Source organism: Choristoneura fumiferana, chromosome Z, assembly GCF_025370935.1.
Source record: "Choristoneura fumiferana chromosome Z, NRCan_CFum_1, whole genome shotgun sequence".
NCBI classification, from domain to species: domain Eukaryota; kingdom Metazoa; phylum Arthropoda; class Insecta; order Lepidoptera; family Tortricidae; genus Choristoneura; species Choristoneura fumiferana.
The window spans coordinates 17943530-17959684 of NC_133472.1; the positions used below are offsets into that span (position 1 = coordinate 17943530).

The following is a 16155-nucleotide window of genomic DNA, read 5'->3' on the forward strand; positions in this document are numbered from 1 at the left end:
TAGGTAATCTTTATTGTTCTTTACAATGCGATGATGGCTCTGGCTGGGTCTTCTTGCGCCGCCATTTATGTTAATAACTGTGTACAGTCAGCAACAGATATGAATACAAAGTGCCAAAAATATGTATACACAACCTTAATGTTTAGGCAATAAAGTCCTGTAGACACATTTTGACACTTGGGTTGTATTCATATCTTTGTTGCTGACTTTACCAACCAGCGAAATACACCAGAGTTGTGGTGTGGTTGTGACCACGCACACAAGAACATGTCATGTAATGACAGGGGGATTTTGACATTCACTCATTCATTTAATTCATTCTCCTTTTATGCAATCAGTTCTTCATGTAGCTGTGTGTAATAATTCACTTCAACTCTCGTGGTACTACCTATACTCAAAGATTTGTGTGATGGCGATGACAGCGCGGTGTGGATTTGTTCCTACTCATAACTAAATATGTGCAGGTATCTTCCTTCGCAGATAAGCTCATTGTGAACTTCAAAGTTGTTTCGTAAATGCAGTTTTAAAACTCAAGAACCGCGATGCCAGTAACAAAAACGAAATCAAAGAATAACATGACAATGCTTTAGAACGTTTTTGTTTAAAATACGTCCATCTGTAAGGGACTTTTTTATCTTAGATATCAAAAAATCATAGTGAATAAAACTCTTTTTTTTATTTCAAACTTTATTTACTGTAGGTACAATGTGATCTTGGTCAAGAAATACAAATAATGTGGTCTGTAAATACATATCAGAAAAATCAAACTACTAGTCTATTAGATTCAATATGAAAAAGATTAGGTATTTACATTACATTTCAGTCAATGAGAATTACTTAAAGCTCTCGAGAAGATGAAAATGCTTGGTACAAAACTTAGCACAAATTTTCTATACCTACTTTGGCAACATATAAACACCAATACTTACGGTTTTAGTTCAACATGGTCGCAATAAGTGAATTATTATTACAGGTGAGACAAGTTCGCATAGTGCGGCGTCCGCGTCGCGCGACCACGTCCACGCGTATCGGAGACATTTACATGAAGGTGATCTTGGTCCGCACCTGGTTGACTTGCCACACGTTCAGGCTCTCGTACTCCTCGATGCAGGCGTCCACCTGCGGGCGACGCACAACCAAACGTTACTAACGTATCCTTAGAAAACTTTGCTATTTTTAACCGAATTCAAAAAGGAGGAGGTTATCAATTCGGATGTATTTTTTTTATGTTTTTTACCTCTGAAATCCGTCATTTATGCACTGATTCGATTTTTTTTTGCGTTCGTTTAGGAATGTCTTCAATTAGGTCCCATACTCCCATAAGCACCAAATCAGGATCTGATGTGTGTGATGTGGTTTACTAATGTTTCGGCGCATAACGTTTGGCAACCTGTTTCATTTCGCAACTTTTCATTTCCCAACTGTTTAATATTTCTGAAACTGTAAATATTTCAGAATTTTTATAAAACTAACCTAACCTAACCTAAAGGGTTCTAACCGATGGCCCTGAAATAAATCCTGAAATATTTACAGTTTAAGAGTTTGCGAAATGAAAAGTTGCGAAATGAAACAGGTTGCCAAACGTTACGTTGCGAAAAGGCAGTACTCGATTGGATCTAAGGAAATCGAGGGTACCTTTCAAATGTTGTAGGGACACCTTTGATATATTTAGTAATAACTCGTGTATTTGCTCTTGAAAATCATTATTTGGTGAAGTGTAACTGATCATGAAGACCACAGTTGACCATCGGAGTTACTACTCAAGAAAAAGTATTTCACGGGTTAATTTTAATTACTTTGACACAGTTGTTAAGCAATTTATACTCCTCGTAACGCATATGGTAAAACGGTTTGTAAAGAACTAGGTCTCCTCAATAATGAACGTCTCTGCATATCGGAAAAAGCAATCTTTCGTAAAAGGTGACGAGCAGTTCATATTAAACTATTGTATCTTAGATTACTTACACTAAAAAGCGTGTTTTTTTTTATAAGTAACAAAAAATTGAACAAACTACAAAAAACCTGTAGAAAAATATTTTCATGGATTTTTCTCATCGGTTAATTTTTTTGTTATAATCTTTCTTAACTACTACCGCTCCCGGGATTCACTTCATAATACAATTGTTTTATTACCTCGAAGTTGCGGCCACATTGCAGCGGTCGTGGTCAAGCGTAGACATAAAACAACGAACAAAGTGATTTTATGACCTGGTTAAGTCGCGCAAGTGATAGTAATCACTAATGTACCGTCGAACGACTCCAAAATAGCATTTAGCATAACTATCGCATAATACGCATGCAGTCGCCAGTGCGTAATGATTCTAAAGCAGCGATCAACGGTGCACAGTGGCGCAACATTTTACGTAGCGAGCGCACGCAGCATTCGTCTCGAGTACATTCCACGTTATTGCGGGCATGCCCTGCAGCATCTTGCCCAATTTGTCTCGTAGTGTATCCGGGTCTTAACAATGAAAGTGGTGTAGGTTACCTGGTCGGGCTTGAAGCCCTTATCGATGCAGCGCTCGAGGACGTCCGCGATCTTGACGGTGGCGCCGGCGCCCGAGCCCGCCAGCTCGCGCACCGCCGCGAAGATGCGGTCCGTCGCGCTCACGCCCCTGCGCACACGCACACATCATTACCACTACGGTGTAATAGTAGATTATTGTCGTGGCCTGGAAGTAGGCAATTGCTGGCTGAGTATGAGTATTAAACGGACGAGCTTGCGAGTCCGTTTAACTAATACGAAGCCAGCAATTGCTATTCCAGCCGAGACTAATATAAAGCTTTTCTCAAAAATGGTGAATAATTTAAAAATAGAATAAACATTTTCTCAAAAAATATTGTAAAATTTAGTTTTATTCCAATATTTTTTCTTATGCTTTCCCTGCCTTTTTTCATTAAAAATAAAAATAAACTGCAGGTGTATTTTCCCACCGAAAACACCACAAGCTATTTCAGACCCAATAGAAAAAGTCCGGAGTTCCAACAAAATATCTGATACCGGCCATTAGACTTGGCTGTATACGTCTTGTGCCAATATTTCCATGGCCTTTTTAACTTTAAAAAAAATGTGACTGATTGCAGGCGCGCTAATTCATTATTGTCGAGCTAGCGCGCCTGCAATCATTTTAACTTTTTAAGTTTTCGCTGACCATAAACTATGCACCTCACCTTCTGATATGTAAATAACAATGTCAACTTTTACGGACATTTTTGAGAAAACAGATTTTTCATCACTTAACTCTGATAGTAGGTAGCATTTAACTTGAAATCCATGTTGTAAATCTGGGGGCACGGCAGTGCCCCCCGCCAAGTCGAGCAAAACAAAAACAAAGGGACAGCCGTACCATACTTTTGTCGAAGACATTCAGGCTATTTTCAACATCCTGTAATTTTGTTATGGGTAAAGCTATTCGATTTACTCTTTAGGGATGTAAGTAAATTTAAAAATCGAATGGTGCTCCTTTGTATTCACGAACTGGTAAACAAGGAGATTGTGATGCGTAATACTTACTTCCAAACCTCTATGCTGGCATAATGCTGCTAGCCAGTGCTAGCTGAATGTGCCAAAGCCAAAGAGTGCGGGCCATTAAAAAAAAAAGACAGTTTGGCGCGATAGATTTTCTTCCGCTCTGTTACAAATTGTGTATACGTTTCTAACGGTTTTTCTTTTTTTCCTCGCATTTGTGATAAAAAGTAGTGTTCAACCAATTCAATCGGCCTCACCTTTGTACGTTTTCGTCGACTTGCTGTAGAGACTGCTTGGACATTTCCACCAGGCGGATGGCTTCCGAAACATCTTCTTTTTCCACTACGTCCGATAGTCTGACAACACATTATTAAGTTTTAGTTAAGAATTAATTTCACTTATAGTGCATTGCACCTTAAGGACGGTAAATAAGGAATTACGAACGAGAGTCTATTAGAAGCCCGAAGTTGAAGACTGAGGTCTTTGATGAGTCGATGTTTGTAATTCCAGTACCGTTCGTTCGACATACAATGTTTTTCATCACATTTGTGAGTAAAGTTGTATACTTGTAAGACAAAAAATATCTTTTTATTACAATAATTGCTGATAACCCAGGTGCAGGTCGGGGGAAAATTATTAGTAAAGTCATTTAAGTTTTCAGAAGCAGAAGTTTTCAGTTAAACGTGGTTTCAGGGTATTTCACCAAATTTTTTTCAATAAGTGAATATTACCGTAGTCTAGCCAGAGCAGTGGAGAGGCGAAGTATGGCAAGCAGGTTACGGGCCGACGTAAATGTGACGTCACGCGCGTTGCGCGCCTCGCGCCGCAGCTCCACGTACGATGCTGCAGAATAGACTTAACTTAATAGAATTGACAATGACTTTTGCTTTAAACATTTCAAATAGAGATGGCGAAAGTTGATGAATGATTGGCCAAATAAAATTCATCAAAAAATATACCAAATGACATAAAACAAACAAAAAATTACGAATATGGAGAGTAGATTTTAAGGAAAGACAGTGTTGGTGTATGCAAAAGTGTCCATCGAATGATGTTAAATAGACAGCGCTACGACAACAAGTAGGTAAATTTTAAAGGAAGCTCTACAACGATAATCACAGTAAAATCTCTTAATAATGCTTTGAACAGATCATGTACACTCAATCATTATACACATGCTCCCACAGTAGTTATTTAGGATATTTAACTAAATTTACATTACATATTGACTTTTCCATGTCGTACTTTAGCGTTTAAGACTAAAAGGCTTACTTGTTTTCTTACGAGTTTAATAATAAATATTTTAATCGCTCCAGGATTTGTCATAGAAATTGTGTCGTACACAGGAATTTCGAAGTGTACTCGTATGGCGCGTTTGAGTTGTAGCGATGATGTTGTGTTAGTAAGTGTTTTTTTTTATATTTAGTGTGTGGCGTAGGATGACGGACAGACAATGCAGTCTGTGAGATGTTGAAGTATTGTAGTGTTTGAAGTAACTACATCAGAGGCAGTAGCGGGCGTTATCGTATTTTAGAGTTTGTGTTGACAATGCAGTCTGCGAGATGTTGAGGTTGAGAATGAATACAGTTGTACTCTTTGTCTGAAATATTCCAGAAGCAGTATTGTCAATGTATCGTAGAGTTAGTGTTGTGTTCGTGTGGCGTGTGGCGTGTGGCGTTTGGCATATCGCATGTGGCGTGTGTGCGGCGACTCACAGACGATGTAGTCGGCGAGGTGGCGCGGCACGGCGGGCTGCTTGCGCCGCGTGAGCGCCACGTAGCGGCGCACGAGGCGCATGGGCAGCGCGCGCGTGGCGGCCGCCGGCTGCGCGCCGTGCTGGTGCACGTACGCGATGTGCTTCGCCAATTCCAGATCCTTCTCACTGCAACATAAATCCTTTGTTCAAAAGTGGTTCTGCACTACTTTCCATACACAACGTTTGTGTGGCCGCTAAATTGTACTACAGAATTGGAGGAATTCTTAGCTATAATGTAAGCGTCAATAGTTCCTCATCACACGCTTCGGGAGAATTGCCATAAACGGATGTGTTTGTGATAAATACGCCCACTGTAATCGCAACAATAGGAGTGTTGACTCAACTACCAGCTATCGAATTGCTGTTGCCACTTTTCGTAGCGATCGGGCAAGTGGAACTTGTGTGTTGTCTATGATCTAGAACAACGTGAATACTGAATGCATAATAGCAATTAGTGGTGGGTACGCAGGCTGCCACGTCCACTGCGTGCGATCCACTAGTCGGCAACATGAATGTCGTTATCGACATGCAACTGAAAAGTTACATCTTCGAGAGGCGATCGTCGGATTTCCGACACATCGAACGATGCGTATCAGATGACAGAGTTCTATACTATACTAGAGCAAAGAATACTAAATCGTCCCTTAAACAACAATACCGCATAAGTCAAAAATTGGACACAATGATCTACCGAATGGTCACATGGCCAATTTTCGACTTACAATACGACCTTTAAAACGTACGATGCGTGCCATGTAAGACTGTGCACCTTTGTCGACAATGTCCAAGTGTAGTGTACCTCGGGTCGGGTATAATATGTGTGGGTACGCACCGGTTGGGCTGGTCCCGGATGAGCCAGAGCAGGTCGAAGCGCGAGAGCAGCGCGGCGGGCAGCTGGATGTTCTGCTCGACGGAGCGCTTCGGGTTGTAGCGGCCGTACGCGGGGTTGGCGGCCGCCAGGATCGACACGCGCGCATTCAGGCACGTCATGATGCCCGCCTGCACAGCCATAGCGTGTAACAATCTCTCACATACGAATGCCTCCATATTTGTATCATTTTAGCGAGTCGAGATCAAGCTTGTACCGAGCACACGTATCCTAAGTATGAAGTATGGACGCTCGTTTAAGGTTTTAAGACAATCCGGTGCCAACTGCCACAAACAAAAGTTTCTATTTTTTTTAATACTTATTCGTAATTAACATACAACTAAAAATCAATAAAATCAATCTAAATAAATCAATAAAACTAAAAATAATACATTTGTAGCAATGCATGAAAAATTAAAGGTACCTAGTAAGTGAACAATTGTTTCCACTGTAGCTATTTAATTTCCTCGCCATCGAAGTAAAAAGCAGAGTGTAAAACCCATTTACCCCTCGACGGGTCTATTCATCCTCGCCGTACCGTCTCAGGTTAAATGGCTCGTTTTATGCTCTCGTTGTACCATCCATCTACTATTTTGAACATAAGTATTGTGTTGTGTGTACCTTGGCGATGCTGATGGTCTGCTGCTCCATGACCTCGTGTATGGCGGTCCGGTCGGCGTCGGCCATCTTGTCGAACTCGTCGATGCAGCACACGCCCTGGTCCGCCAGCACCAGCGCGCCACCCTCCAGCATCATCTCGCCCGTGAACGGGTCCTGCCGCAAACGAGTCCAACTCGCAATCAGACAACTCCTCACAAACAATTGTGTGGACATCTTTTATTACACGCGAGAACATTCAGGGCACCATCTGTACACGGACCTTATTAATATGATGAGTTATCAATTGGCATTGTTCATATTTCACCAATGTAGGGCAGAAGTACCATTTGTGGCCACTGTACCATTTATGGCCAATTATTGTTTAAATATACGTTTAAAATAAATTTATAGTAATAAATCATTATAAACTTTATTCGTTTCAGTATAAACTTCTGAAAACTCACTTAACATATTATTTTAATACTTTTTATGTATGACTGCAAATGTAAATTGGCCAAAAACGGGCTTAAGGTGGCCAAAACCGGTACTTCTGCCGTACCCTGATTCGAAAACCATTTCGAGGGATAGGGTTCTTGAACAATTTTGTCCTATTCTGATTCAAAAATACTTAAGAGTTACGAATATATAGGCAAAAATATGTTTGACCTTAGGATTTTTCTTTAAGGGATGAATCCCTTTACCTGAAAAGTAAATCCATAAGTATCTAGGTTTATCTATGTTATCTGTCACGCAGGGCCCGTATTACGAACTGCAAAATTCGAACTTTGTATTTTGCCGTCCCGCTGACGCTTATATTATTTAATGCGAGAGTGAGAGGGACGGAACGACACGAACTAAAATTTTCGAATTTCGTAGTACCCCCGCAGGTCGCAGGCAGTTGTCCAATGTCACATACATTTTTGACATTAGCCAAAGAGTAGGTATTGACATAAAAAACAGAATGTACTCTAGCAGGTTTCTGCCTAATGAGTATTTATTGAAAAAAAAAAATACATTTAAACATAATATTCTAAAATTGAACGAGATAAGTCATTTATTTTATACTCACTCCTATTACAACTGCCGACGTAGAAAGATCGTTCAGTTCGTTGAAATGGATGTTTACAGAAAGAAGCCTTAGCTTAACTGTTCCAAATATAGAAAAAATATTATTAGTTTATTCTGAAAATCGCGTTAACTACTAAACTGCAGGTATTTTTAAAGTTATTTTTATTATTATGTCATGAGGCTTGGTAGTAAAGCTAAAGTTTTTAGTTTTTTATTTGTGTAGTCCTCTCTTATTTTCTGTGGCAATCAATGATTTTATTATTATTATTGAAATACCCCCTACAATAGTTGTAGTAAAAAAAGTGAGCAATGCCAATTATCGATGGCGTGGCGTGTTGTAACAACTCGACTCCCACCAAATTGTGTTTTTTTTAATGACAAGTATGGTAAAAAAACTTAGGTACGCAGAAATAAAACTTATGTATTTAAATTTTGTTTCAAGTAACAAGACATCTGGCCGTATGGTAGCGTCGTTGCATGGGAGTACTATATAAATAAATAAGAAACCAGAAAAGGGTGAGATCATAGTTCATTACTAGCGACAGCCACAATACGGATAGGTACATACAATTTAATTTAATGACTGTACCCAACAAAACAGATTTTGGTACAGACTCCAATCCTAAGATAATTGACATCAATTGACCTAATCTCAAACTAAGAAAAGCTAGTACCAGGCGACATATATAAACATCATTATTTATCTAAATAATGATGTTTATATATATATATATATATAAACATCCAAAGCTCTATAGTGTTTCCCCACGTTTGGTCTTCTAGCAGGAAGTCCGCAGACAAAACCAAAACTTAAAACTCAAGAGTCACTCAACAATCTTTCGAGAGAGCTAAGCTCGGAGTGCAGAGAGGAAAAGGAAAGGAATACGGAAACTCACCAAAGAACTAGAATCACGAACATATTTAGAAAACGAAGAAATTTAAAAAGATTTAAAAATGAAGTGACAATGGGCAGGTCACATCACTTGTAGAACAGATAACTGTTGGGAGAGAAAGGTTCTCGATATCGAAGCACGCAGCGTTGCCAGGCCACTTACTAAATATAACAACGGCAACCGATGGATTCGGCTGGCAAGTTCTCGTTCATTGTGGCGTTTTAAGTGGGAAGCCTTTATTAAACAGTGGACGAATTCCAGGTAATTATTTTACGAAGGAGAGGTTACCTTCATGACGGCTGCGGTGAGGCCGACACCGGAGGAGCCGCGACCCGTGGTGTACTGGCTGCGCGGCGCCAGACGGTGGATGTAGGCCAGCAGCTGTGACTTGGCCACGCCGGGGTCGCCCATCAGGCAGATGTTGATGTTGCCGCGAATCCGCATGCCGTTGGGGCGTCTACAACCAACACAACGCGTTCAGCATAAAGAGACAGTGCTATTATTTATATTATTAACTATTTATCTAAATGGCTACAGTCGGTGGGTGTAGTTCGCGCACCTGTCGACGCCGCCGACGAGCAGCAGCAGCAGCGCCTTCTTGACGTCCTCGAGGCCGTAGATCTCGGGCGCGAGGCTGGTCGCCATGCGCGCATACAGCTCCTCCTCCGCCAGCTGCGCCAGCTCCGCCTCCGACAGCGCCTCCGCCGCCGCGCTGCTTTCGCTCTCGTTCAGGCACCGTACCTCCTGACACACGCACACAACATTATGCCTGATATTCATGGTAAACATTTTTTGAGCAACATTATTGAATCAACGTGTTTCTGAGCTGTTGAGTCACGTTGCCATGTTGCCGCCTTGCTCAACATAATGTTATATGCCACGATAATGGGACCACACGATGCCCTACTAACTACATTATCACGCCGTTATATAGGGTAAATCGTCAATTACTGGCACCGCTCCATAACTGGCCACCTTATGCTAAAAATGAATTCTGGTCGCCTATAAGTAGAATTCATTTTTAGTATAAGGTGGCCAGTTATTGAAATGTGACCAACTCACGATTTACCCTACAATGGGCAATAAATAGCGCATAATGTCGTTGTCATGGTGCAATAGTAGTGTGGCCGTACAACAAACGACATCCTTCAATGGAAAAAAATGCGCACTGGCTGGAGGAAAAGAATGCTTAATAATGAAGACATAGACCAGTTTATTAGAATAAGTACTACAACTAGGATTTTGGAAAAAAAAACTGTACTATGTTACTTAATGAGTAGAAGACAAATAATCATATTTTAGGAGCTAAGCTAAGAAGTGGAATTTACTTCCGTCGTCTGTCTTTCTGAATAAATGCAATTTAGGAGTACTTAAAATCAGCGTGAATAGGCTGTTATTGAACAACTAGTCAGTTTTATATGGAAATAAGTTTTTGTTAAATAAAAAATTATTGATTGTACTTGCATTGTCATCCAAGCAAGTAACATGTCAATACCAGATTTCAAATCGATGCCATTAACCATTGACGGGTTCCGTCCTACAGAGACGATCCTGGCCAGACTAACAGGAAGTCAATGCTAGATTACTGTGTTGTCACCAGATTTACATATGCCAAATTTAAAAACAATTGCACCACTAGAAGTGGGTCAAATTTAACTTGCAAAATTTGACCTGCACATATATCATACACATACATACATTGCAAGTCAAATAAAAGCAATTAAAAAAGGCCTTTGTTTAACAGTGGCCGTCTCTCAGCTTATGATAATGAATGTAGTGAATGCTTAAGAAATACGTACATGTGCCTCGAGATAGGTGTCGGAGAGCAAGCCCTGCACGATCTGGCGGAAGCCACCGCCGAGCAGCGGCAGGAAGACGCCTGTGACGGCCACGTGGTCGCCGGGCTGCGCGCGCCGCGTCGTATCCCCGCGGCAGTACACCGCCAGCTGCCGCGGGATGTGCCCCACCGGCACCTGCTCCGACTGCATAACAAACAACCGCAGCTATCATCTCCGCCACCTGTACTTGGCTTCCCATGTTACTGGTTAAAAAATATTGTACACGGATTTATATTTAAGTGGATGATTCAAAAGGGACATCCTTGAGAACTGAGCTGTGATTACGTCGTCGCCACATTTCTGCCGAACATATGTAATCTGTTATATATCTGCCGCTATTTAAATCAGTAAAATTCCCACACATCTTATTCTTTTTTGTCAATCATAACTACTTCGTGGCATCATGCAAGACCTTTTCAGGCCACCTCAATTTAGCCAAAAAATAAAGTCAAGCAACAAGATATGCAATATTGAATTTTATAGACTTCCAGACCATCCATCCAAACTGGCTGAGTGTAAAGAGCAAGAAACTTTTTTCACATTTACTTGTAGCTATCGATTGTTAGTCGTGAAATTAATCGTTATTTGATTTTTGTTATTTTAAAGATAGTAAGAAATTGAGGAACTAACATGTTCCTGTATCTTGATCTCCTGGAACTTCTGGAAGCGCGAGCCGCGCGTCTGCAGGTGCAGCTGGCCGGAGGTGTTGTTGAGGCGGCAGTCGTCGGCGGCGCAGGCGGGCGGCGGCGTGAACTGCAGCCCGCGCACCGGCTGGTACGTCTCGGCGCCGCACGCGCCGCACGAGTACGTCGCCACCACCAGCAGCGGCTTCACGTCCGTGCAGCGCGTCACAATGCCTGCGATGCGAGGTGTGTCACATTTACTATTGTATAAGCTCTGCGTTCCTATCATAGAAACGGTACCGCCATGCAACTGCCTTAATACACCGGCAAAGAATGTCGTCTATACCATAGTGAAAGAGAACAAGTATGCACACTTCGACCCTTTAGGAGACTTAACTGCCTACTCCGGCGCGGACGGTTAGGATTGTCGATGTCTATTTTAGATTAATTAATTACCTACCGGCAAATAATTTTAGTAAGAAAGTTAACTTAAAATTGTCTAATATCTGTGTCTAGATAAACCAGATTCTTTGCCGCTCTATTATTATTATTATTATACTAAATTTAAAAATATTATTTATAAATTCGCCGAAGTGGTGATGGCGGCTGTGTACATACCTACTACTCATGTTTCCTACACATAATACTATAACTATATTGTTTATAGCTAGGTAGAAATCTATTATTTTTTATGTGTCCTTACACGAAACTATCGCACTACACTAATATACTACTAATTTACAACTATACCAAATACAAAAAAATTCGTAAGTTCGAAGTACGCGAACGTAAAAGGTGACCATCTCGCGAAGCGAGCGCAAGACGAGCGAGCTAAAATCGAAACGTACGGCACCAACGGCAGCGCAGCCTTGACTAAAAAAAAGAAAACTTAATCCTCCTTTAATTATCAGTGTGCGCGTGCGGCGGGTGCGTGCGTACTGGCCCCACCCGGCACGCACACATTTAAGCCGCGCGATGTACTTTTGTTCGTAGTTAACCTACTTTGTTCTCTTTTACTGCAGTGTCTTTTTCCGCTCTTGGATCCTGTTGCAGTTGGAGTCGACTGCAACGCGACTGCTCCGTTGTCGTAGTTTATCGAGTGGATAATTTGGAGTAAGCAGCAGGATGTACGTGAGGCGTGGAGAAATAGAGGAAGCAGTGAGTGTATAATGGGTCAGTTATTCCCACGACGAAACTACTGCATGGTGACTACACAAGTATATAACTGCAAACGAACTGCTTGAGTGGTCCATGTATTGTAACATCAATTTCGCAATGAATACTGCAGATCGCTCAACAGCAACCATTTAAAGGTGTAGGTAGACATTATGGGGAACAACAATTTTCCACAAGAGTGATATAAAACCACACTTGCGCTCTGAATGTGGCCCTAATTCCTTACATCTAAATACACTGCAACACTGTCAAACTCGTAAGCATTAAATTTACAGTTTGTCAATGTTTCCAGGCTGATTCTGTGTAAAATACCTTTATATTTTTCCTTATTAAGGCTCTTACCTCTGACTGTCATGAGCTTGCCAATGTGTTCTGCCTTTACTTCACGAATTGGCAGTGATTTGGAGCTTGACAGGTCTCTGAAGTACACCTCACTGAAACAATTACAATGGTTTTAAATGACAACTCCTACACCACAGTTAAGCAACTATCCTGCAATGTTTTTTTAAATGGACAATATTAAGTTGAATTTAAGGTCCTTACAATCTCCTAATGAGCTCTGGTGGGTATCTGTTCCTAGGGTCCCTCATTTCTCCAGGAATTCTATGGTTCCTTGCTTCTAGCACTATGCGATGTTCGATATAAACATCAAGTGCATCTTTAGCAGTAACCTGTGGACAGAAATATGGAATCAAAAATGGATTCAAAAGCTTCAGAAATTGGGGTACATAAACACCAATCATTATATTTTGACAAATTATATGAAAATTCAGTTAGTATCCATAATATACCTCAGTGGAGATAGATCACAAATACCCAGGGGCTTCTGGTTACCTTAACAATTAATTAATGTTGTAGTAAAATAACCAGCTTGTTAGGATTAGGACACAACATTGTTCAGTTAGTAATAGCTGTGGTAATAGTCACTAGTAACTTTCAACTGACTAAAGCAAGGATCAACAGCCTTAGGGCAGGCAAGGGCCAAATTGTGGCAAAATATGGAAGATAATTATGTGATCAAAAAATTTATATATTACAGACTTCATGAGGCGACAGTGATAGAAACCTCATATAATTCATAATTCATTTATTGTGTTTCAAGTTGTACATAATATAAAGGTCCTTTAATAATTAGCAACTCCAGGAACATGAACCCTGCAGGGCACAGCAATTTTATAAATATTTACTATAGAGTTAAATTAATTATTAGAATAGGTTTAAGACGTAACATTATCAAATTTAATATTAACAGTGTGTCAAACATAGAATAAATAAATAAAATTAAAGTAAAATAATAATAATACGGACAAGCGAAAACACATTAAATTTTAAAAAAGAAGCTTGCCCGTTCCACTGGCGACCATTGGGCTGGCTCTTTCCTCGGTCAACGTATTGGCATTGCCATATAATGAGGAAACGCAGCCAGCCTTATGGGCAACCTGCCCAATAGCAACAACTTGGGTGATATTTGTAAATATTGATTTTTAGGATTAGAGTCAGTTGGTTTTAGATCTATTTTTATTTATTTCTGTTAATTATTGTATATATTATTTGTTTGTTTATAAATAAAAAACTTTAAAATGGACAATGACAATAATTTATAATATTAATTTACCCAAAGCCTGGATTTAAATCGATTAATTCATAATTCATCATCATTTAAATATTAAATCAATAAAATAGGCGTAATTTTTTTAAGATAGTGAGTTATATATATGATCGGAATCAGTAAGTTTTTCTCTGTTGTTTGAGCTGTCTCATAATTTTCACAAAAATGTTGCTTAGTTAATTTCTCCTTTCAACCTTTGATATGTATTTTGACAAGCATAAATTGCTTAGCAACTGTATTAAATAAATCAATTCCCAACCCATGCTTGTTATTGAGAAGCACTCCATTGGCCAACTGTAGTCTTCCTTATCAATTCCATAGCACAAGTTACTACTAAATACATAAAAACCCAAATCACCATATGAAGGGTCCATGGAAAGAACATGTCTAGTCACCTAAGCAACTTTTTGAGTTATAGAGGTTTGAAAGTTAGTCATCACAAACAATTACTATGGTTATCATTTCTTCAAAAGTAAAAATAATATATTTTATTTGTGTTCAGATTATTTAATTCAATGATAAAGTACTTTGCGGGTTCTATATTTTGAGATTAAAAGCTTAATTTTTAAAGAAGGTGACTAGACATGTTCTTTCCCCCCTCTCCTCCTCTTCATATAGTTGTCCCTATATTTGATTTCCCTAGAACCCACTCTTCATATTTATCCTTATTTGGTGACAAGTGGACCTGATTAAAAGTATTCCCATTCTGATACAAAAATATTTGAAATTGATTATAAATAACGGACTCCTAGTCCTGAAGTAACAAAAAACAATTGCAGGCCATAGTTTGCTGACAGCCAGTTTAATATAATAACATACATGCAACTGCAGAAATGTTGAACATTAAGTGGACTGCACCTAACTACTACCCATAACTGTTACTCATAACTCATTCTCTGTTGCTGCTGCACCACACACTAACTAGTGTTAATGTGTGTCATAAGGTTATGAAATCAGACTAAACAATAATTTTCATTACTTACCCTTACCAAATGAATTAAACAACTCTCGATGTCAAAACCAATGATAGATCATATACTGAGCGGCCAAAAATCTGGCCCTCAAATGTATGCAGAAATAGGTAATTTTGTATGGAGAGTGGGCCAAATGTTGTGCCGCTGAGTATATTATTATACATAGAGCTCATTATAATACAGATTTTGTGGATTTTTGTACTGGATAGGTGAACATTTTGTACACAATAAACCAGTTGAGGGTAAATGGTTACCTCTCTGTGCTTGTAGTCAGGCAGTAATTCATAGACAACATCAGAGACCATGTTGGTGTACCGGCGCGTGTTCTGCCGCACTGCCTCCGCCAGCTCTTCATTGGTTTCCTGGAGGTCATCCAACTCGACGACGAACGCAACCTATATCAACCAATTTATCAGTATTGTTTAGTTAAGATCCACTTTGTAAACCATAACCTCTTAACATTATGATACTACCTTCTCCCTGTGAGCGAGACTGGTAAGTTGGTCTGCGTATTTAAAGCGCTTATGTCCCTCATCATCAGTTTCACAAAAATCTATGAAAAAATTCTTCAGCGTCTCTGAAACAATAGCAAGGCAAGACGTTTATATCAAATTGCGGCAATGCTCAGATAAACAAAAGAACAAGTTATATATACCTTTATCTGCTGTGTAGTCTCGCATTGCCATTTTGGCGGTATCAATTTCAGTGATTTAACAGAAGATTTTATAAAATATCTTGCCAAAACTAGACTGGAGCGCGCAGTAAAGTAACACTTTGTTAGTAAAAGTAGTAGCTTAGCTGCTTGACTGACAGTTACACAAAATGGCGCGAAAACGAACTGTCTCCAGGAAATACAAAAGAACGTGGCCGATACAGCTAGTTTTTAATCTCTGCTTTCATTCATAGTCCTCCGATGCCTCCGATGGACAAAAGCCAATTTGTTTAAAAACTAAACCTGAATTAACTGAAATCAATATTTTTTGATTTTATATTCTTAATACATATTAATTATTAGAGATTACTAGTTTAAGCAAAAAGTGTTTTTGAATCAGGGATGTTACGGAGCTCCGGTTCCGTTTCCGTTAAGTCGGAACTTCCGTTTGGTATTCAAAATCCGTTTCGGTTCCAGTTCCGTTACTTTTGAAACGGAAGTTATATCGGATGTCAATGCTTAGCGCAGTGGCGGGACATGAGCGGCGTACATCAAAACAAAAACAAACAGATTCAATGATCGATTCGCGCTGTCATCGTTCATCCACCATCACCTCTCATATTTCGTTT

At 39.8% G+C, this 16155-nt stretch overlaps 1 protein-coding gene across 1 annotated transcript; it reads right to left on the reverse strand.

Annotated features, from left to right (window-relative positions):
• Nucleotides 1–676: 676 nt before the first annotated feature.
• Nucleotides 677–15698, reverse strand: Mcm7 (minichromosome maintenance 7). The gene is made up of 16 exons (XM_074091180.1): nt 15530–15698; nt 15348–15451; nt 15129–15269; nt 12835–12962; nt 12634–12725; nt 11123–11349; nt 10454–10636; nt 9214–9398; nt 8943–9111; nt 6715–6867; nt 6058–6224; nt 5185–5351; nt 4201–4312; nt 3727–3825; nt 2489–2615; nt 677–1119 (listed from the first exon to the last, which is right to left on the reverse strand). The coding sequence occupies exons 1-16, from the start codon at nt 15558–15560 to the stop codon at nt 1039–1041; spliced, it is 2166 nt and encodes a 721-aa protein (XP_073947281.1). The 5' UTR covers nt 15561–15698; the 3' UTR covers nt 677–1038.
• Between the last annotated feature and the right edge of the window lie 457 nt (nt 15699–16155).